Genomic DNA, 21,055 nt, shown 5'->3' with positions numbered 1-21,055 from the left:
GCTGGCCGGAGAAGAGCGTTTCCTGTCTCGATGCAGCCCAGCGGAGTGGCGTGTGGGGCTGCAGCCTGGTGCAGCAGCGGTACGAGGGACACGTGTACCAGCAGCAGTTGTCCCACCTGAGTAAATTCATTGATTTCAGCAGGTTTACGTGAGCAGAACAAATGGAGCTTGGAGCTTGACACCATTTCGGTGCCTTGGCACATCTTGATGTTGAGTGCAGTCCAATATGCTTTCAAAGTAGCTTCTAGTGTACTGCTGTTTCATCTGGGGCATGGGGTTCCCAGCAACCCTAATGCCAACCTCGGTGTGGCCTGAGGCATCCTGAACAGTCCCATTACCAAAAAGGGGCAAAAAATGTGCCTACAGGTGGGTTTCTGAAGGCAGGCTTGGTTGGAGGTCTGTTTTTCCAGAGTTTTTCCTGGAAAGTGCAGGAGGGAGGAGAGCAGCAGCGACGCAGATCGTAGGAGATGCGCCCGAACACACGACATCCCGCTGCTGTCAGTGCTGTCACCCAGCGAATGCAAAACACCTTTCTGAGGAAGGGAGTGCTTATCAGCAAACGCTTCCCTAATCTGATCGCTGAGGTCTTGAGCATGTTTTTCCGGCAGATAAGGCAGCCTGCTACCCGTGGCAGGCTCACACGTTACCACAGCATCCTCCACTGATCCGACAGTTGGTTTCCAGATGGGGAACCGCATCCTGTTTGCATCCTGGGTGCCTGGGAAGGATAAGATGGGGTGTGCCAGACTCTTTGCTTTTGTAAGGTTTCCTACTCTTCTGGCAAATTTTGGTTGAATTCTGCCCAGATAAGGTGGGAAAAGCTGATGACCAAGTTCAAATGGGAAAATCTGGTTAGATAAGGGGTGTTTTTCTGTTCTGATGTATGTCTTACCCCAGCTAATTGCTGTGACCACTGTAAAGGATTTGTGTTGTGGCCTTGCTTATGTGTATATATATATATTTTTTAACTCTCTTTTTTGTATTGAGTAACCTAAGACCTAGAAAGAATAGGAGGGAGAATTCACTGTATTGCAGAGGATCAGAACAAGATCTCTGCCCTACCAAGGATCTCACCTTAGCCTGCTTTTTAATGCTGGAGCAATGCCAGAGGTTTGCGGTGGCTTCCTCTGCGGTCACCATCAGGTGCACATCAAACCCTCTGGTTTTCATTTCTTCTGACTCCCAGCCTGGCTGCGGGCAGGACAACGCCAGCTGAGGCACCTCTGGGGTGACCAAGCGCAGTTGTACACCAGGACGCAGGAAGGGATGTATCAAAACATGAGAACGCCAATTAGATGTAAAGGCTGAGTGCTTTTCCCCAAGCCCTTCCTGGCCTGGCTCTCTGGGTGGGTTAAGAAGAGGCTGAGCCACTGTGCCTTAACTTGCAAAGATGTTGTTTTTAAGCCTATGTTTTCCCCTCCCTTTTCCCCTCAGCTTTCAAAATCCAGGTGTGTGCCCTTTTCTGTCTGATGTACCCTTGAGCTGTTGTCCTCCTCTAGTGCTGCCCTTGTCATCGTTCCTCTCCCACCCATCGAGGTGATTCTCCACCTCACCTGCTCATCAGCAGAAAGCAAGAGATGGGAAACTATCCCTCTGCAGGCTGGAGTTCTTCCAAATTACCATCCTATTCGGGTGGGTTTGGGACCCCCCCTGGGTCTGACTGCCTTCCCTGGGGGCATGGGCAGGAGGGGTTGGGTTCCCAGCTTTCCTGCCCACTGGAGGACAAAGCCATCAGCTGGTTCCAAACCTTCATTATTCACCTCCCAGCCCTGTGACATGCACATTGCAAAATACAGTCATTGAGAGAAATAAAATCATTGCTGGCCTGCACTGGGAAGTGTCTGCTGCGGTTTAAGGTGTACTTGAGGAGATTACTCAGGTGTTGGGACATTCTTGTGGCAATAACCCTAACCTGGGCCCTGTATTTTTCTTAATTAAGGCTCTTTGTTGCCTTGTTGGTCCCTGGGGACTTGACTGGAATCTGCTGGCCACTGAACTCCCGCATCCCCCCCTGGAGCATTGCTGTAAAGACCCCCACCTCATTTACACTCCTGGTGTATTTATTGTTTTTTGATGGAACAGTAATAACGTTTCTTGTGGTTGGGACATGATTGAGAACGAGAGGCCCTGACTGCTCCATCGATCGGTGCCTGCAAGCTCAGAAAGTCAATACGCAGCTGCGGGCTCAGCCCGTGGCCGGGAGCCAGGGCCACCACTTGGAGAGGTTGCCTTAACCCTTGAGACACCGTGCTCCTGGTTCCTCCAGCATTACTCCAGCAGAAGGACCAAGGGAGGGCTCTGCATCCTCAGGTGTCGGACTTCATAGAGGATGGGCAAGGTCCTAGCAGTGGTTTGCATCTTGCAGTGGTCTCGGATTAGTCAAAAGAGTGGTGTGGCTCTTCATGCTGCATGGGTCCTGCATGTTGCCCAGTTTTCCCCTCCTGTCAGTGTGCTTCTGCTCCAAAGAACTCCTTTGCCTGGCAGGATGGATGCTGACCCTGGTGATGAGTGAGTCTGTATTTCTGCCGCTTGTCCAGGCAGATGCAGACATTTGCTGGCCAGGCTCCTCTTGAACAGTTGTGCAAAGCCCGGCAGCAGCAGACACACTGTCCCTGATGATGTTGCTCCACACCCTGAAATGAAAGGCGTCATTTGCATTCTAGCACAGACAGCACATCCTGCTTTTCTGAGTGTCCAGAACAGAATGTAATACAACATATTGTGCATAGAGAAGTGATGAACTTGCAGAACCAGGAACTGCAACCGTATTAAAATATTCCTTTTCAATTAGAGCAGCTCCTCTTTTAATTAGTTTATTATTAACCCTGCGCATAGCTCAAGACTTTACGTGACGCTTACATTTATACAGTAAGGAACGTTTCCTATGCCGGCATCTGATAGAAAAGCTTTTTATTTACAATCAGGCAGGTGCACTGAATTAATATACCAACAATATTCAGCTATGTTAATATTGGCCAACACTCATTTAGCTCTGTTTTATTCATCGTGTCAGTTCGTTCATTTATCTCAGTTATTCTACAATGCGAAGAAGAGCTTGCGTCACCGGTAAAGCTGCAGAGCAGCCTGGTTGTGGGAGGTTTCGGAGGGCTCATTTAAGGGGAGGGGGGTTTTGGATGGCTTAGGCAGGGTTCTTCGAGCAGTGGGCAGAAGGAAATATGGCACTTAGGTGACCAGAGAGCTATTTTGTAGGTTCTCCGGACTGGAAGAAAGGAAGTGGGAAAATGTGCTCCTTTTCAGGGTGCCTTTTTTTCCATCAGATGGCAAGCACTGCCTTCCCTAGAAGACCCTAAATACTGTGAGAAAGATCTTCTGTTGTGTAATTTTCTGACCAGGGCTGAAAATGGCAGAAAAATAATCCTGGAGAGAGAGAAACGCTTAAAGCCAATTTTGGGGCTGAATACTGTGGGCTGCTGGGCACCACTCCGTCAGTGTCTGCTGCTCGAGGAGCCTGAGCACCAACACATCGAGGTTTCAGTGTAAACATTCCCTTGAAATATTGCATTAGTGTTTGCACTCAGCATGGCATTTTAGAGCACTGCACCAAATGAAAGTTGAAGTCCCCATCCCTGGCTGCTATATATCAGCAAATCTATATTTACATAATGAGAGCGACACAGATTTACACTGGAGAGTCTGGCATGCTGCAGTTCTTAAAGGCATTCATGAGTCTAAATTTACAAAGTGCTTTATGGGTTTGATTTTCCTCGGTACCATTGCCCCCTGCTGCTCCACCCCACAAAGAAAAGACCTCACGCATCCAACCTGAAACAAAAAGAGGTGTTTATGTATAAAAACATTGCATCAACATTTGTCAGGCAGAGTACACACAGAGAGAGAAACAGGCTCATTCCTGATCCATCATATGCAGGACCAGAGTTAAAGGAGAAGAGAGAGAGGGAAGAAAGTTTATTATATAAAATGTCTCTGGCCTAAATTATTTACGATGCTTCTGCTCCAACAGATGGGACTGCCCTCTCCACCTCAGCAGAGGCAGGGACTCCCGTGTTGGCCAGCCTAAGTAAACAGCATGAATGTAAAATGGATGGGCTGGTGTGTTATGCAGTCTCCCTTCAGCACTGAGGGGGCTGCTAGGTGATGGTTTGGTTTTTTGTTTGGTGTTGTGGGTTTTTTTTTGTTTTTTCTTTTTTTGCTGATAAATCACTGGCTGCAGTGCTGTCTGCTGCAGCGCTGGGAGCAGCGTTGTTATTCCGGGCCGGCTGCGGTGCAAACCTCGGCTCCTCGCCCGCAGCACGGCTCTGCCCTGTAATTGTGGGGCAGGTCCGGCCGCAGTGATGTGCGGGCTGGGCAGGGTGGAGTAGTGGCAGCTCTTCACCCCCCACCCTGGGCCTGGGCTCTAATTTAGTGCTTGAAATTTTGGCTTGAGTGTTTTTGGGTTCCTTTTTAAGAGGGAGACAACGAGGGAAATGTTAAGTTGAACGTGGCAGAGAGGGAATGGAAGAAGAGGGAGCAAAGAGATGCGCCAAGATCTCGCTTGGAAGACAGCGGGGCAAGGATAACACATCAAATGTCTTGGTTTGGTGGTTTGGTTTTTTAAAATGTTCTGATTTTTAGGGACTTTGTTGTATTTTTTTCTTTCCCTCCTTCCTTTGCCACCTTTATCCACCTCCCTTTGCCTTGTGGGGTAAGTGTACAACTTTCTGCAGCAAAGCCTGGCTCTTCTGTGTCCCTGTAGCATGTCCGTATATATCTGTAATTTGTGGTAGGGTTTTATATTTACTGTTGTTTGGTGTCTGCACGGGCTGGAGGGCTTCAGGCAGGTTGAAGAGAGCGAGAACTAATATAGATGTCTGTTGCTTGCCCTTTAAAGAGCTTTGGTTCTCCACAGATAGTTTTATTATTGATGTTACTAACTAGAGGAGCGTCCCAAGTCCTCAAGCTTGAACTGTTGGCCAGGCAGTCCTGTCTGTCTTGCCATGAAACGAGCACCAGGGCTCCTCTTGGCCTCACTGGGACGTGATCAAGTCACTCTTGCCTTCAGTGCCTGAAGCTGGTGTGAAAATTGCAATTAGGCACGAACATTGAGTAGTTGGATGTCATCCTCATTTGCACGTAGGATTGCTGGATGGGTGTGCAAGTTTGGGTTAACTTAAACTTTTGCCAAGTACACGGTTGGGAATACAAATAATCTATGGGCTGTCTTAGGAAAATTGGCCATATTTGATTATTTATAGCTTCATCAATAGATCTTTTACTGCATGCTCCTTTCTTTAATACAAGTTAAAAATACTCGACTGATGTTAATGAACACAGCTCCATTGAGATCCTGAGAGTTTTGCTGATTTACAGCTGCTGACAGGATCACTCCATTGTAGATGGAAGTAGCCTCGTAGGACTGAAAAAAAAAGACAGAAGAGAGAAAAGTGGAATGACCCAGATGACTGGACGTGTACAGAAATGTATTTATCTTTCCACGTTTCTATCTCACTGACCTGAGTTATGAAATTTCATATACTTTTTTAATAGGTTTTAACAGACCCAGCTAAACATTGATTCTATTAACTTGGAACACTACAGAGACGTTGATTGCTGGCTTGAAAATTGCATATGGCAGACCCTGGAAATATGAGGGCCAGGGTGTAAGAAGGGGGAATTACTCAGAAAAATTATGTGCGCTTACAGTGTGCTTCCACAAAATTTGCTATAGGGATGCCTACATGCTCAATGCCTGTCTGTCAAGATGGGGAGCTTTTTGTATCGTGACCTATGCCTTTACAGCCACGACTACTTATGTATGGACGTGACTAAAGTGATGCTATAGAAGTTTATTTTTATTTCTTCTTCTTGTAGGGACCACCTGGTCGCCCAGGTCTTCCAGGAGCAGATGGTTTACCAGGACCCCCAGGGACAATGCTTATGTTGCCTGTAAGTACAAGCATAACTAAAAAAGCATTTAAATGAGTTGGGCGTCTTGGCTTTGCTACTGCTTAGTGCCTGTTCTTGCAGAGGTCTCCCATCTCTTTTACACCAAGGACACATTTTCCTTGGTACAAAAGACGGATCTGGATGGTTCCTCTTGTAAATTTACTTTTTGCAAAGCGCTGTAACTTCACTGGTCAAAAGCACAGGGCAGGTAGGTTAACATTTCCAGAAATGATGAATAAGTTTGAGTGTTTCTGACTGGATATGGTGTTGGAGAGTGAAAGTCATGAAGAAGCAACTGAAGACACCTTCAAGGGCCCAATTTCCAGGAGAAACCTCCTTCCTACAGTGAGGAACCTCTAACAGCTTTTCAAAGCAGGTGCCAAAATTGTAAGCACCTGAATGAACTGGTCTCTTTTGATGACTAGTGGTTAATTTGCTTTTTTTTTTTTTTCTCCTACGTGAAGCTACCAAGTACTGAGTCAACCTTCCTGGTCCTAGGATGCTAAAGGAATGGTTATATTTTGTGTCTGCTTTGATGTGAGAAAACCCTACGGAAACCAGCTGCTGAAAATAAGTGGTTAGGTACCAAAGGCAGAGTCTGTATTGAAAAACCGCAGCACTCTTGTACAGGCTCCAAATGGTAGGGTGATACTTGTGTAGGTTTCTGGCAGGGTGCCTAGGGCAGCCTGGGCCAAGTGTTCAACATGGAGCTTAGCTGGCCATTACAATACATTTGTTGGCCCCTACGGTAACCGACCATAGGCCTATAAATTGCATCTCTTTGAATCTGCTTGCCAAGTTTGTGTAGTCGTATACCTAGCACCAACCAAGCAGAATGCAGAGGTGAAATGGAGGTGAAAGTGCTGCCCAAATAGGTTCTGCAGCTTGGACAGTCCTCCTTGCAAAACCCCAAACACACATGCGATTAAGGCAGGAGAAGGGTGTGTGTGCTGGAAAGGCTGCTTGTAGCTGTTGGGGGTGGAAGAGACAGAAGAAAACATTAAACTTCCCTTTCAAGTTTGGGAAAATAAAACATTAACGCTTGACCTTTTTAAAATCCTTTACATGCTGAAGGATCCTAGCTTGAACAATAGACCAAGCTGTCTTCTTTGAAACCCACTGCCACGCTTGAGGAACACAGCCTTTGTCCTGGGGCAAACGGGCAGCTACAGCCAAATAACCTGATGCAACCCAATCTCTGGGTGTCTCCTGGCCAACAGCATCCACACAGGGAATGTCAGCCCTGTGAGAACTTTGCATTTAGTTTTGAACAGTGGTGTGTGAGGTCCTTACACTTCAGAGCCTATAGTGCCTCTAATTGTGCGTTCCTTTGAGCCGGCAGAATTTGCTGTGTGGGTACAGACACGGGAAATGGTTTGTGGCTGAGTGCTGGGTGACCCAAGGGCGCGATGGTTAATAGGGTGGTCTGGAAAGATGATGATGGGGTTGGGTGAGTCATGCTGAACAGACTTGTTTAGGAGTCAGTCGAGCGTGAGGGTGGAGGGACAGCAACCCTGTGACCTGCTTTTCTCCATCTCGTTCCCATCAGTTCCGCTTTAGTGGAGGAGGAGATGCTGGCTCTAAAGGACCTCTTGTTTCAGCCCAGGAGGCCCAAGCCCAAGCCATCCTGCAGCAGGCCAGGGTAAGTGAAGGGCGGTGGGGAGGTCTCTTGCAGCAGGTGCCCAAGGAAGCGGAGGACGACCAGAATAAATGTGTCAGAGGAGATGTCTTCATGCTTGCATCATCCATGGTGCTGGTGTTGGTAACAGCCTCTCATCTGAGATGGAATTGCTTGTGTATCCTGAGGTGATGACACCTGGAGGACTTGGCTTTTTACTAATTGGACATTGGAATGTTGTCTAATTTATTATTCCAATGTCTAATTTACTAATTGAGGCAATAGAATGGGCTGCCCGGGAGGTAGTGGAGTCCCCATCCCTGAAGGTGTTTACACAAAGACTGGACGTGCCACTTAGTGCCATGGTCTAGCTGATGTGGGGTTGTTAGGGGAAGGGTTGGACTCGATGATCCCAGAGGTCTCTTCCAACCGAATCGCTTCTGTGAGTCTGTAAGGGCCAGTAATAGGCCAGGCCCTAGAAACGTGGTTTTAAATTGCCTACAGACCTTGGACCAGGCTTTCTGCTGATGCCAGTAGACATAGACCTGTTGGCTTCAGTAGTGTTTGCTGTTTATGCTGATAGTTTTGACAGTCTATAATATGAACAATTATGGTATGTACTGTAGGGGTTTTCTTTCCTTTTTTTTTTCTCCCCCCAGTAAATCATAATAATTAAATGTATGTCACAGATTTAAGCTGTTCCCAGCTCCACAAATCTCAACAGGCAGACTGCAGTTTTCTTTAATGTATTTATTTGGAAATACACGATGACTATCCATGCAAACTTTTTGTCCTCAAATGACCTTATTGATTGATGATTAAATAATCCCTGGTGGTGTTCATTATGTAGGCTTACTGGTGAAACAAGATCGGCCGTGGACATTCCCAGTACAACAACCGTTCCCTGCCTAGATGAGTACCTTAGTGTATAAGGCTTCATACTCATCTGTTCAAAATAAAACTTAATTTCTAGTACACCTGGGAAATTTTTCTTCCATGAGTGCTTGCATGAAGTTACATTTGGTCATTGACATGTTAAAAGCAGAGATGCAAGAGGCCCAATTAGAGCAGAAGGGAACACGTGGGGACCCCATAAGTGCCCTCCTGCTGCGTTTGCCCCGATCTTGCCCAAGAGGGACCAAATTCTGGCTATACGCACTCCCTTGCAGTAAAGGGGAAAATAGAAGATAGTTCAAGGAGGCAGTTTGCAAAGGGACTCAGCTTTGGGGGCATTGCTTCTCTCCCTGCCAATTGCAATCATCCAGGGGCAGAGCTTAGGTGTGCTCCTCAGGTCTGAAGGCCACATCTGTCTGCAGCTGGGATGTGGGGCTCAGACCTAGCCAGTCCATTATTTAGAGATGTTGGCGGATACTTTAGCACAGACTTTTTTTGGCTGGTCTGCTGAAATAGGCTAAAAAGCAGTTTATTTCACCCTTGAATGAAATAAAGTCCATTGGGGTCTCCACCTAGCTGGCTGGCACATACTCCTTTTAGGTTTATAACGAGGGGTTTGGCTTAGCTGGGCCTATTCTGGTTTCCATCCAACTCCTCTTTTACAAAGGAGTTTGGTTTTATACATATTCAGGTAGAGTACAGGGCCCTGATGCTACCAGCCGCTGCATTTTCCTGTCCATTAACCTTGCTTTGAGAATAATATTGGTGGATTATGTTTCTGGTGTTACCTTGTCAGTCTTAATTTCAAGGCTGCCTACAATTTTTCCATCAGCATTTTATTTTGATGGGAAATAAGGGTTTTGACCAGATGAACATTTCATGAGAAGCATCTGCTTTCTCAAATTCTCTGCTTTTGTTCTTTTTTTCTGCCTGTTGAAAATTGTGACTGTTACGGAAAAAAACCCCACCTGCCTCCCTTCACTCAAAGTCCCTTTTCTCTGGTTTGTGGGGTTTTTTAAATTTTCAGGTTTTGGGGGAAATTTAAAAACCAGACAAATCCTCGGTAACTTTTGGGCTGTGGATGAAAAGTTGAATATTTCCACAAAGGAAAAAAACCCCATCCATTTCTTGGTTAATGTCAACCTATTGTCAGACAATTTCAGCTGAAAACCCTGATACTAAACCAGAAAGGGATATAAATGACTCTTTCTTTTTTTTTTTGTGGGGAAGTTACAAGATATGGTAGAAATAGAAAAGAAGTCCTGTAGAGGGGGGAGGATATCTTCTTTCCTTTTGGGGGGTTTGTTTTTCTTGTTATCGTTGTTGTTAATTGCATTATTAGGTTGATTTATTCCCTTAAAATTTGGCTTTCATTAGATACCGAACATTGTCCCAGCCGGCAGTGTTTCAGAGCATCTCCCTTTTAATGGGGTGTTGTAAAAAGAAGCCACATAATCTAGCATTTGTGCAATATTTATGCCATTCCAAGTGCAATCATGGATAGATTTTAATTACTGGAGTACACAGATAATTACAACTCTTTTAAAGTGTTGAATTGTCACGAGGGAACAAATTGTCTGAGTGATGTTTTAAAGTGTGGACCAGCCCCGTTACCCACCATGGAAATTACTGACTTGATGCATGGTTACATGACTCCTTAATTATTGAGCTGAAAGCCCCTTGTTGCAAATAGAATTGTCGTTCTGTTCACAGGGTATTAAATACTAACCAAAAAAAAGGAAAAATTTCCTCCAAAATTGAACTCCTAGGACCATAAAGAAAAAAATCCTTCTAAACTGAGCTGGGATCGTAAATATATGTGAACAAACCGCTAGAACCTGTCCAGGCAAAGTTTTGACATTTACCTTCAATAATTTGTTGCCAAAATTATCTGTTTTATTGCGTCTCTATGTGATGATGGAAAAGGGGATCTGACCTGCAGAGGCAGATTCTCATCTGGTTTAAATGCAGGTAACTCCTTGTCCCTCCATCTGCCCTGGGTCTGGGCCCCGGTGTCTGTACGCGTCTACACCGGGGTTTGGTACTTCATGTGCATGGGGGGAGGATGCCTATAAGCAGACGGGGTGTGGGTCCCCATGTCCTCTGAGTAAACCCATGGCCAATCTAGGGGCTTTGCCCATTTGTGGATGCAGAAAAGAGCTGGTGGGGCAGCAGGTTGGATGTTCTTGGGGGTATGGACATTGCTCCAAGGATTTGTGGTTCTCGGGGCGTGGAGAGACTGTGTGGCTGGTGGTGCGATGGTGGCTTTGTCCCATTGCAGCAACGAAGTGGAGACACCAACTGAGCTACATTTCTCTTTCTGTTACAGCTGGCACTGAGAGGACCAGCGGGTCCCATGGGTCTGACGGGACGGCCAGGCCCCATGGTAAGTGGACGGGCAAGCAAGGACGGAGCAGACCCAGCTGGCACCGGCTCCGTGGATGCTCTGGGTTACCAGCATGAATAGCTCTTTCTTAACGTGGTATGAATCTTCTCTCTGGCTCTGTTGTGGAAAAATGTAATAAATCATGTTCTCTGTCCAAAGGGACCCCCAGGCAGTGGAGGACTAAAGGGAGAAGCTGGAGAAATGGGACCTCAGGTGAGTATGGGCAAATTGGGCAACCGGGGGGTCTGTGGGAAACGAAGGTGTGGAGCAGCCAGTCCTGCCTTAGAGGTTGTTGTGAAGGAGCGATTCAGTAACCCAATACCAGCTGAAAGTAGGAAGGTGTGGGAACATCTGTTTTGCATATAAATGTCCCTTCAAGTATCCAAATGCAGGCTCAAGACATAATTTTAAGCCAACAGTGTAAAATCCTGCAGGTGCTAGTCCTTTCCTGCAAAGACATCTGCAGAGGAGTCCTGTAAATACGAGATAAGTTGGAGTGTGGGGAGTTCGCTAATGCTCAGGAAATTGTTCTTCCAAGTCATAAATCCTGCATTAAGGGAAAGTTCTGATTTTCTAACGGTGGGGGAAGTGATGTGTCTCCACCATGTGGAGCTGCTTGCAGGGCAAAGCTTCCTCATGGATAAATGCATGCAATTCCTGTCCAGAGATGCTCAGTCCTGAGCCTTCCCCATGTATTTTGAACCACAGGCTCTGCTCGAGGGGTTCATGTCCCATTTTGTAGCCCTGGTGACCTCGACAGCCCCAGCAGTGCCTGATCTGTGATGCCTGCAGGTGCTGGGTCCATCTGTCACGCTTTTGGATGATGGCATTCCTTCCTCTCTCCTTGCAGGGTCCACGAGGCATCCAAGGTCCTCCTGGTCCGGCAGGAAAACCAGGCCGCAGGGTGAGTGTCCTGGGAGCTGCGCTGACGACTGCATTAACTACAATTTCTGCTAGAAATCGTTTCTGCTGCCAAACAGTTTCTGAGCGCTGAGAGCGTTGCACAAGAGCAGGCTGGCAGCCGGCCGATGGCTTGTCCGGGACGTCTCCGTCCATCTGGGCAGATGTGAATCAGGATGCGAGTTAAAAGCTGGGCGGTGTGGGGAGAACAGCAAATCCACGCTTCCCACTCTTTCGTCTTCATTTTTTTTTGTTTGCTCTGTTGTTGCGGTTGTAGCTGAATAAACACTCCGGACTGGCTTGGACAGTCCCCAAGTCTCAGTAGTGCATGAGGAGGATCCAGTCCCCGGAGGGTTTCTGAAGCTTGTATAAATCCTGCTCACTCGCTCTCTCGACATCCCCGATGCTGATTTTTATTTTACGCCATCCTCTGGCTTGTCATGATTTGTCTTGCCAGAGGAAGAAACAAGAAAGTCTTTTGTGTCTTTTGTGTCTTTTGGCTTTCTTAAAAAAAAAAAAAAAAAAAAAAAAATTCTCTCATTTCAATTTGTGGACATCATCATTAGCATATCTTAAAATGTGCTGGAAGATAATTATTTCAAATTAAAATCAATGACCGTGTCCCAGCATCCCACGTAGTGAAGCAGCTTTGCTACCATTTGTCTCACACCCCTCATTAGCGCCAGGCTGAGCCGGGGATGCTGCTTCAGAACCAGACCAGTGTTTTTTCCCTCACCAAGGGAAGCTGCTCCCCCGCCAGTGAGCTCCAACTTAAATAAAACTTCACTCGGCCACAGACCAAAGAGCAGATGTCCCTGCGGTCCTGCCTTACCCTTTATATTTGACTTTGCTTTTCTCTGTTGCAGGGACGAGCTGGCAGCGACGGTGCCCGGGGAATGCCAGGCCAGACAGGACCAAAGGTAGTGCCGCGTACTTATGTTCTTTTGGAATCTGCATCCGCTTTTTAGCAAGCGTGAACTGAAGGGACCCTTGGCAGGAGCCCACTTTGCTTGGAGGAGGTTGTTGAAATGGTCCAGCGGCTCCTGTGAAGTCATGGGCTCCACGTTTGAGAGAGGGAAGTTAAACACACACCTTGAAGGCAGAATAGCCTTCTTTTCTTTTCTTTTGCCTTTTTTTTTTTTTTGATGCAACTTTTTTAAATTGCTGGATCCTCATAAGAATGAAATATGCTCCCTTGGCTGCAGTTGTAGAACAAATACTTTGGAATCCCAATTATGAAAAACAAACATGAATGAGCGGTTGGAAACATCCTAAAATATAACTACCAAAAAAATACCTATTAACTGGGTGAGGAAATGTAGAAGGTGTGGTGAGGAATTTTAATGCCCTGTATTTTTATTTGAGACAAAATCCCTTCATTCAGCTGTGATCTCCTGGCATTATCAAACAAGAAAAAAGCTGTTCCACTGGAATTGAATGCAGAGAAAGTTTGCTCAGGGAATCATGTATTAGAAGGTTTAAGTACTTTATTATGTAGATAGTTAAAGCTGGAATAGATGGGGGGGGTTGACACAGAGATAGGAGACTGCAAATCATTTATCCAGTAAAGTGCTTTAATGAGCGTCAACTGCCCTCAAAGGAGTGGATGCCAGGGAAGAAGGGAAAATAGAGTAACGAGCGGCGCTGGAAAGGAGAAGGAAACGTGCTGTGAGCAGGGACAGGGCGATGCTCTGGGACCTGCCAAAAGGAAAGAGCTGTTGGTTACCCTGGGTGCACCTTGGCCAGAGCGATCTGTCCTCCGATCTGCTCAGGTGTAATCAGCTTTCCTTTCCTTGCTAATAGGTAAAGGATTTGTGGAAGGCAGGAACTGGTACTGTTTTCACATGCCATTAGAACGTGAAAATACAAGTGGTTTCATCTCTTTTTGGAGAAAAAGGGACTTTTCTGTCTACTGGGCAGTGCTCGCTGCCTTCTGCTGTGGGCATTAGGAGATGGTGTGACCCATGATTTGCAAACGCCTCTGTGTCTTCTCTCTTTTCCAAAGAACTGAGGCTTTTGGGAAAAGGCTGTCTCTGTGCATTCCTGTCACTGTTTCCCCCCAGAACACAGGAGACTGGAAGAGGGCACAAGTTTGGAGAGAAACCCTATTGCGGCTTGCCATGGTTCACCATAAGCTCTCCATGTAGCGACCCAGAGGAGCTGCCTGGGCATGGGCGAAAGCTGTGGGAAGGCAGACTCCTGCTGCCCGCCCACTCTAGGACTAACGGGGGTTTGCTTCTTCTTCCTCACACTTGATTTTCTCAAAGTTGCCTGTTTCCTTTGGCAGCATCCACGGACCTGGGCAGGGGACGTGAGGAGTGGACCTGGGGGATGTTCTCAAGGATGTTCACAGGCAGATGCTGGCAAGAGCTGCCTGTGCTCTTCCAGCCTGAGGGTGCATGACTTTCTCGACACAGTGCCAAGCACAAATGAACACACCCGACCTTTTAGCAGAGCTCATTATTTTGGGCTTGGCATCACGTTCCCCAGAAGGATGCCTAAAGCTCTGTTCGGCCCAGAGCTGCATTTACAGCAGTAGGCAGTGGCTGGAGATGTGTAAGAGAAGAGGTGTGCTAGGAGCCATCCTTGCCTTGGTTTGCCTTCCCAGTGTCAGTAGCTTGGGGCTATATATCCCCTATACATCCCCGGTCTCACAGCTGTCTTTGTGCTGGGTCAGGCAGAGCAGGCTGCTCTTTGCAGGGTAGCAGGGAGATGCCCCTTTCGCAATACCCTTAAGCATCCATGTGAAGTCACCAAATTTACCAGCTGGTGACATTCCTTTTTAGATCAAAACAGATCTGTCTTCTGACCTTGACTTCATTAATACAGTTTCCAAAATTTATTTGTATATATATTTGTTTCCTTGAAGTGTCCAGGAGGGTTAAAAGGATGTATGGGATGGATTGCAGTAAAGCTCAGGGCGGTGTTTGGGGACCTGTTGGCAGGTGTGGGAATACTGGTGTCCAGTTTGCTCACCAGTGGACTGTTGTTTGTAATTCCATGGAATTAAATAAATAAATCATTGGACTAGAAGAACCTATCCAGAAGGGAAATGCTTTAGATCGTGGAGAAGTCACCCAGAGAAGCTCTGAAATCCACATGGAAAAACATTTAAAACTGTAGGTGCTGGAGGAAGAGAGAGCAGTTAAAATGACTTTGAGCTTTTTTTCTTTTTTTTAATCTATGACTTTGAAATCATCACTGGTCTGATGGGAGGTGAAGGCTGAATGTCTGAGGGATAAAATCGATCCCTCCTTGTCACAGAAAGGAAACAAATTGGAAAGCTATTCAACAGCAGGTAGAAACGTGTACTAAACTGTTTTTTTTTCTTTTAGGGTGACCGAGGGTTTGATGGCTTGGCTGGTTTGCCTGGTGAGAAGGGAAACAGAGTAAGTTATCTTCCACTTGTCTTCTGGCTAGGGTCTGTAATGAAACCTTGGCAGGAGGAGGTGGCAGGGAGGTGCTGGGAGGAGGGCGGCTATTTCTGGGAACGAGCCACGATGGTGTAATTAGGAGAGGATGAGAGTGTCCTATGAAAGCGTGTGGGATGTCACAGCATCCCTCCCAGACACAGCATTCACATCCCAGGAAGCTGCAAGATCATTCTGGGACTGCTTGAAATTAGAAAGGGGGGGAAAAAATTGCCTTAATAAAATACAGACTAAAAAATAAAGCAAGAGGCAAAACCTGCTTTTAGACAGTGCGGTTGTGGATGGAAATTGCCAAAAATTATAATGGGATTCTTCTCTTTGCTTTATAATTAAACAATGGGGGAAAAAGTGCAAGAAGCTGGTTATTTTGGCAGGCTGTTCATGCCTCTCCTCCCTAGAGAGTACAGCCATTGCTTTATAAAGCAAGGGAGGGTTTGAACAGCAGAGATCGCATCGTGATTACAAGCTACGCAGGAAAGGGAGGACAGTGCCTGAGAGTTGCTTAATCAGCCTGAAATGGAACAGCACGCCTTGGGTAAAGCAGTACCTGCGTGCAGAGCCTGAGTCCCTTTGCTGAAAGAGCTACAGCACTGGCTTGGTTCCCAGCCCCCTGCCAAAGTGTCCCCAGTAAATCCCATGAGCTTCAGCCCCGGAGACCCCGAGTCTGTGGGTGCTGAAGCCCACGCGTGGCCCTGAGCAGGCAGAGAGGGGCTACTGCTTCGGAGGGCACGGAGACGGGAACCGTGAGGGTATGAGTTCCTGCAGCACACGGTGCAGACAGAAAACTCAAGCCTGTTGCTTGGTTTATCAGTATTACTCAATGTTTTCCATTGCCAGAGCGTGTCTACCTTCTCTGAAGCTTTTTCTGCTTTTCCTTTATAGGGTGAGCCAGGCCCCCACGGACCCCCGGGGGCACCCGGAGAGGATGGGGAGAGGGTAAGTCTGTCTCTGGATCTGGCAGTCCTTTGAATTCGTAACTAACTCCTGCAAACAAGAAGCAGATGCAATATCAGCCAGAGATGTGGCAAGAGCAGCCAGCGCGCGAGGACCGGCATGTCGTCTGCTGCTGGCCCTCGTGTCCTGGGCGTGCTGCGGGTGGCCGTGGTGAGAGGGAAGCCAAGCAAGGAGATGGGAATAAATACGAGAAGAGGAATTTGTTTTTAAAGATCTAGTCAGAAAACTCAGTTGTTGCTAAAAGAAAAAAAAAATAACACAAGACAAATATTCATCCTCTAGGCGAGCAAACTATCACTTCTAATTTTCTAAAATCTGGCAAATTGCAGCAAGACTTGGGGAACACAAATTCCAGGCAGATGTGGGAATCAAAGATCAAATTGTTCACTACTTCTTCCACACTGTTTAGTCAATAGTCAAAGGCCTTTAGCAAAGCTCAAACTAAGTGATTACAGGTCCAGAATAGCTGGCTTAAGAGGAGAGATTGAAAATGCCAAATCAGTGGCTGTGAGGAGCATGTGGTTTAATCGGAGAAACGAGTATGGATTTCCCAGGCTCTAATCCCCTTCCACGATGTTTTCTTTCCACCTTTGGCTATTTGTTTCCTCTGTAAAGCACAGATAATAACACTTTCCTCACCACAAGGTGGTGAGGATTAATTAGTTGCGGCTGTAAAGTGCTTTGAAGTTGAAAAGACCAAACCCGTGTCTTGTGAGGGGAGAAAGAGGTCAGAGAACTTTAATCCTGAAGAGAAAAAGAAACCATTCGAGGTGTGTGGGGAGAGAAGCTCAGAGGGCATAACTGGGGACAAGAGAATGAATTTTATCAGCAGAAGAGGAGGGTTTACAAGGGCTGGCTGCTGGGATTGATTTCCTAAGAGGGAGCCTCAGCTTTTGGGTGATTTAAAAGCAACTCAGGGGAAGCACCATCTAATATTCCTCGGGTAAAGATGGGGCATCAGCAGGAGATGGGAGTGGAGGGATGAAGAATGACCCCTTTGCTGCCTCTGGATTATCTGAAGAGCCCTAGGTTGGCTAAATCGTGTTCTCAGGGCTCTGCTCCCATACTGGCTTGCCGTTCAGTTTGGTACTAAATCTTGTGGTTATTGACTCACATGCCCTGAATTGTTTCTACAATATCTTGTCTGTTAGCAAAATCCATCTTTATAAACATCGACATGAATTATGAAGTATCCTTACAGCATTTCTAATCCTTGGTAAATTCTGCACATGCAGTATTAGTGTCCAGGCTTATGACGTCTTCCTTACGCACGGCTACTCTTTTATTACTCCAGGGAAGCTGATATTCTGTGTGATTATTATTTAACAAGAATGAAATACCTGTGATGTGACTGAAATATAACTGTTTTGTTCTGTCTCTTTTGCTGCTTCTCTCTGTGCCTTTGCTGCTGAGCAGGGAGACGATGGAGAAGTTGGACCCAGAGGTCTACCAGGAGAACCTGTGAGTATCTCCTCCTTTGGCTTGACATACAGCAGCACTGCTTTGGTCATAGGTCTTGATATGAGAACGGTGTTTTGAGGGGTCCTGTGGGGCAGCTCTTCTGGTGCTAAGCAAGACCCTGAGCTCCTTCAGGGACTGAGCTTCTCTTGCTTGAAGACCCATGTGAACAGTTTAGAGAGTATCTGTGCTATAACAACTTTGGTTTGCTTTTTTTCACTAAGATGGCTACCAAGAAGAGAAGATGCTTTCTGTTTGGATTTTTTTTTTTGTTTGATTGGGGGTGTTTTTGTGTTTGGTTTTGGTTTTGTTTTTGTTTTTGTTTTTTTTAATGAGTAAAATTCTCATTGATTTTGTTTGCTCACTGGCTAGTTTTTGAAAAATGTAGTTGTAAGTGTAAAGCTTAACTTAGATTGGTCTTATACTTTTCCTGCATGTATCCTCCTTCCTGATGTGTTATTTAGAATTCAGGTAAGTACGCTGGGCTAGATATTATGCAAGGTAAACATATGTGAAATACAGTTTTCGTGAACGTTTGTAGCAAACTTCAGTGAGAAAAGGTTTTGTCTGCTTTGCGTGGCTAATGGCAGCAATTAGCCATGCAGCTGCCCTGCCCACAGGCTTCGTTTTGTGGGGTGTGAGTGATCCCTTTTAAATGTCAGGATGAAATCCTGGCAGGATTGGGCTCAAGGGGACTTTTAACCCGGACTTCAGTGGCGTCAATATTCTGTTTGCAGTGCAAAAAACTTCATAAATCTGCAGAGTTTGTCGACGTTTGGACCTCCACGTGCAGCTGAACCAGGGCTAGCGAAGGAAGGAGTTCCTAGTGTCAATAAGGTTAAAAGGAGGTGCTAGTGTTGTTGGATAAAAATCTCTTGACCGACCCAAAGAAATGCTTTCAGGGAGTATCCCACTGAAAAGAAATAGTTGGGTTGTCAATTTGACACTCTGAAAGCATTTTTTTCCCCCAATACCATGTATTTTTTACTTTATTGGCAAGGGTAAATTCTGGCTGGCTGTAGATTTTTGTGTGTAGTAGATTTGTTGGCTGCTTATTTAATTCAAAATACATTTCCTTTGTAATGAAAAGAACATTAACTATCTAACATTTACCATCGCCTTTGCTTTCAAAATGTCTTATGTTGTTGCTCTAAGGCCCAGTGTGGTGGCCTGAGAGTAATTGATGAGAACTGTTGGACACACTTCATGCGAGAAAGGGAAGGGTTGGCATTTACGGACTCACCGGAACTAAATTATAGGCAAGATGTCTGATTAACTTCTGGGAAAGCTTAATCAACTCAGCTATCTCCTTAGCACGTGTCTAAGCAATAACTCATGGGTTATTAACTTCTTAAAAGTGTTTATGTGCTCAGGTAACACAGTAACAAAAGAGAAACTTAAATGATGATAATGCATGTAGGGAAGTTTATTTTTATTTCAACAACATGAGTAAAAATATCTGTGATGGCCAGAATAAAGGTTTAAATTGCATTACAGGAAACTTTTTGTCATAAATATGTACACCCTAAATCTGCATGGCTATCTTTTTCTCTGCCCTGAGCCAAAAGAGGGTCTGTCCAAATTTAATGGTAACTGAAACTAGTGGTGGGACTTCAAAATTCGTTTCTCTTCATCCTGCTCCATTTCCTTCCAATTCCCATTGCCATTTGATACAAGCAGAGTTTCTGCTCTGCTGGGGCTCAGCGTGCAAGGCTTTGGTCCGTGAAGGTCTCAGGTGGCTGGGACGGACCACTCGCCCGATGCATCCAGGTTTTACTGCAAACTGTGGTTTTTTGCAGGATCAAGATCCTGGCAGTCTCCAAGCTCAGACACTTTCTTAGCATCTCCTATTTTATCCTGTAACATTTTATTTTAATTCTTCTGTCCTCTCTGCATCATAAAAAGGGGGACGTATAATATTTGGGCAGACAGATAAGACTGCCCATCAATCAAGAGTGATTTTCCCCTGTGGCAGTGAATGAGTACCATTCTTGTAAATACCCAGAGTTCCCCTACAGTCCCTAATCTAAGAAAGGGCCTGCATTTAAAAGGTGAGCTTTCAGATGTGCAGCTCTGTGCATGCAAGACTCCATCCCTTTCTTTTTGCTACAAACCCACCTGAAGGCGCAAGGTAGAGGAGCGTGATTTGGGGTGTGATTTCCAAAGCTTCCTGTTGAATGAATGCAGTTCTCCTGCCATGTGTCTACTTATTCAATGTGATGCTCCAATCCATCCCTGAAGGTGATGCGAGCTTAGATCTGGTAAGAAAGCCAGAAATGGAAGGAAAACACTGTGATACCAGGAGTCCTGGTTGCTTAAGGCTTCAGAACCAAATGCCTTTGAAAATGTACATTTAAGTTGCGGGCTGAAAACCTTTTCCAACCTTGCTGAGTTATATAGATTGTCAATGATAAAACTCAAATCTGGACAGATTTTGAAATGCTAACCATAATAATCTGTTAGTGGTGTCAGGTCATTCTTCGTAGTGCTCCCTGGCTAGAATGACTTGGCTGCAAAGCGTTTTGCATCATTGTGTGCATTACAGGGTAATCCAGGAATATGATTAAATTCATAAAAAAAAGTTAGTTTAAGTGGGCCTTCTTCCAATCCAAAGAATAAAAGTCGGTGCCTATATTATTTATCTTTATAATTCAAGGATATGTGCACACAGGATTTCTCTTACTGGTTTGTAAATGAAGAAAGCTGTTGTTACTGCAAAACCAGCAAGGTCACTGCCGTGCCAGCCCCGACGCTTCCCCGGGCAGAGCGATGCTCAGCCGTGCACGACTTCACCCCAATCCACGCCCGCGGCAGCGCAGGGGGCCACTGGGAATGCTAACCCCGTTTGTTTTCCCCCAACAGGGACCCCGAGGACTGCTGGGACCCAAGGGGCCGCCGGGACCCCCGGGGCCACCGGTGAGTTCCCAGGGCTGCTGCTCTCCTCAGGCAGGCGGCTCGGCTTTTCGGGCAAAATACCTGGTTCCCATTAGTCACTCAAGCAGATAATACAGCTGCATGATTGTATACATCTGTGCAATGAAAAGAAGTGGTATTCCAAAAAAAAAGTTACGGCTCAAAGTCCGTGTTCTCCCCCATTTTCAGTGGTGTCACGTCCCTTTACGGCAGCTTAAGATTTGACCCACCTGAGTAAATATTAATGCCTTGCTCAGGCTGAATGGGAAGAATGAGAGTTATTAACACAGTGGCTTTGCTGTTAACTTTTGCCTGAGGGCTGGTGAGACTTTAAAGCAGTTTGTTCATATTTCGGGCGAAAGACGAGGAAAGAATGTGCCATTTTTTATTCGGGAGACAGTCACCTTATCTGTCGTGCGCTGCTGGAAGTGCTGACGCAGGGGCTCTCTCCGTAAATCACTGCACATCGCTGAAGTCCCAGAACTTAAAAACGGAAACCCAGGCTGTTGCTAGAGCTAAAGGGCTCAGCGTTTAATGGTGAGAGTTGCAAAGCCCTTAACCCTTCCTGGGACACGAAGGCATCTTTGCTTTGAGCTC

The 21,055-nt window shown here is 46.1% G+C and overlaps 1 protein-coding gene across 1 annotated transcript in view; it reads left to right on the top strand.

Annotated features, from left to right (window-relative positions):
* Positions 1-21,055, top strand: part of LOC104165772 (collagen alpha-1(V) chain) — a gene marked incomplete at its 5' end in the record, with an annotated part of 119,027 nt that overhangs the window by 47,265 nt on the left and 50,707 nt on the right. The window contains 10 exons of the mRNA XM_009705511.1: positions 5,830-5,904; positions 7,454-7,546; positions 10,746-10,802; positions 10,962-11,015; positions 11,653-11,706; positions 12,569-12,622; positions 15,038-15,091; positions 16,016-16,069; positions 17,504-17,548; positions 20,408-20,461. Coding sequence (XP_009703813.1) covers positions 5,830-5,904; positions 7,454-7,546; positions 10,746-10,802; positions 10,962-11,015; positions 11,653-11,706; positions 12,569-12,622; positions 15,038-15,091; positions 16,016-16,069; positions 17,504-17,548; positions 20,408-20,461 — 594 coding nt within the window. The remainder of the gene's footprint in view (positions 1-5,829; positions 5,905-7,453; positions 7,547-10,745; positions 10,803-10,961; positions 11,016-11,652; positions 11,707-12,568; positions 12,623-15,037; positions 15,092-16,015; positions 16,070-17,503; positions 17,549-20,407; positions 20,462-21,055) is intronic.

The sequence above is a fragment of the Cariama cristata genome, unplaced genomic scaffold (assembly GCF_000690535.1).
Source record: "Cariama cristata isolate BGI_N322 unplaced genomic scaffold, ASM69053v1 scaffold718, whole genome shotgun sequence".
In the NCBI taxonomy this organism is placed as follows: Eukaryota; Metazoa; Chordata; class Aves; order Cariamiformes; family Cariamidae; genus Cariama; species Cariama cristata.
Note: the sequence above shows the minus strand (reverse complement) of the source record. Positions and strands in the feature narration are given on the sequence as shown.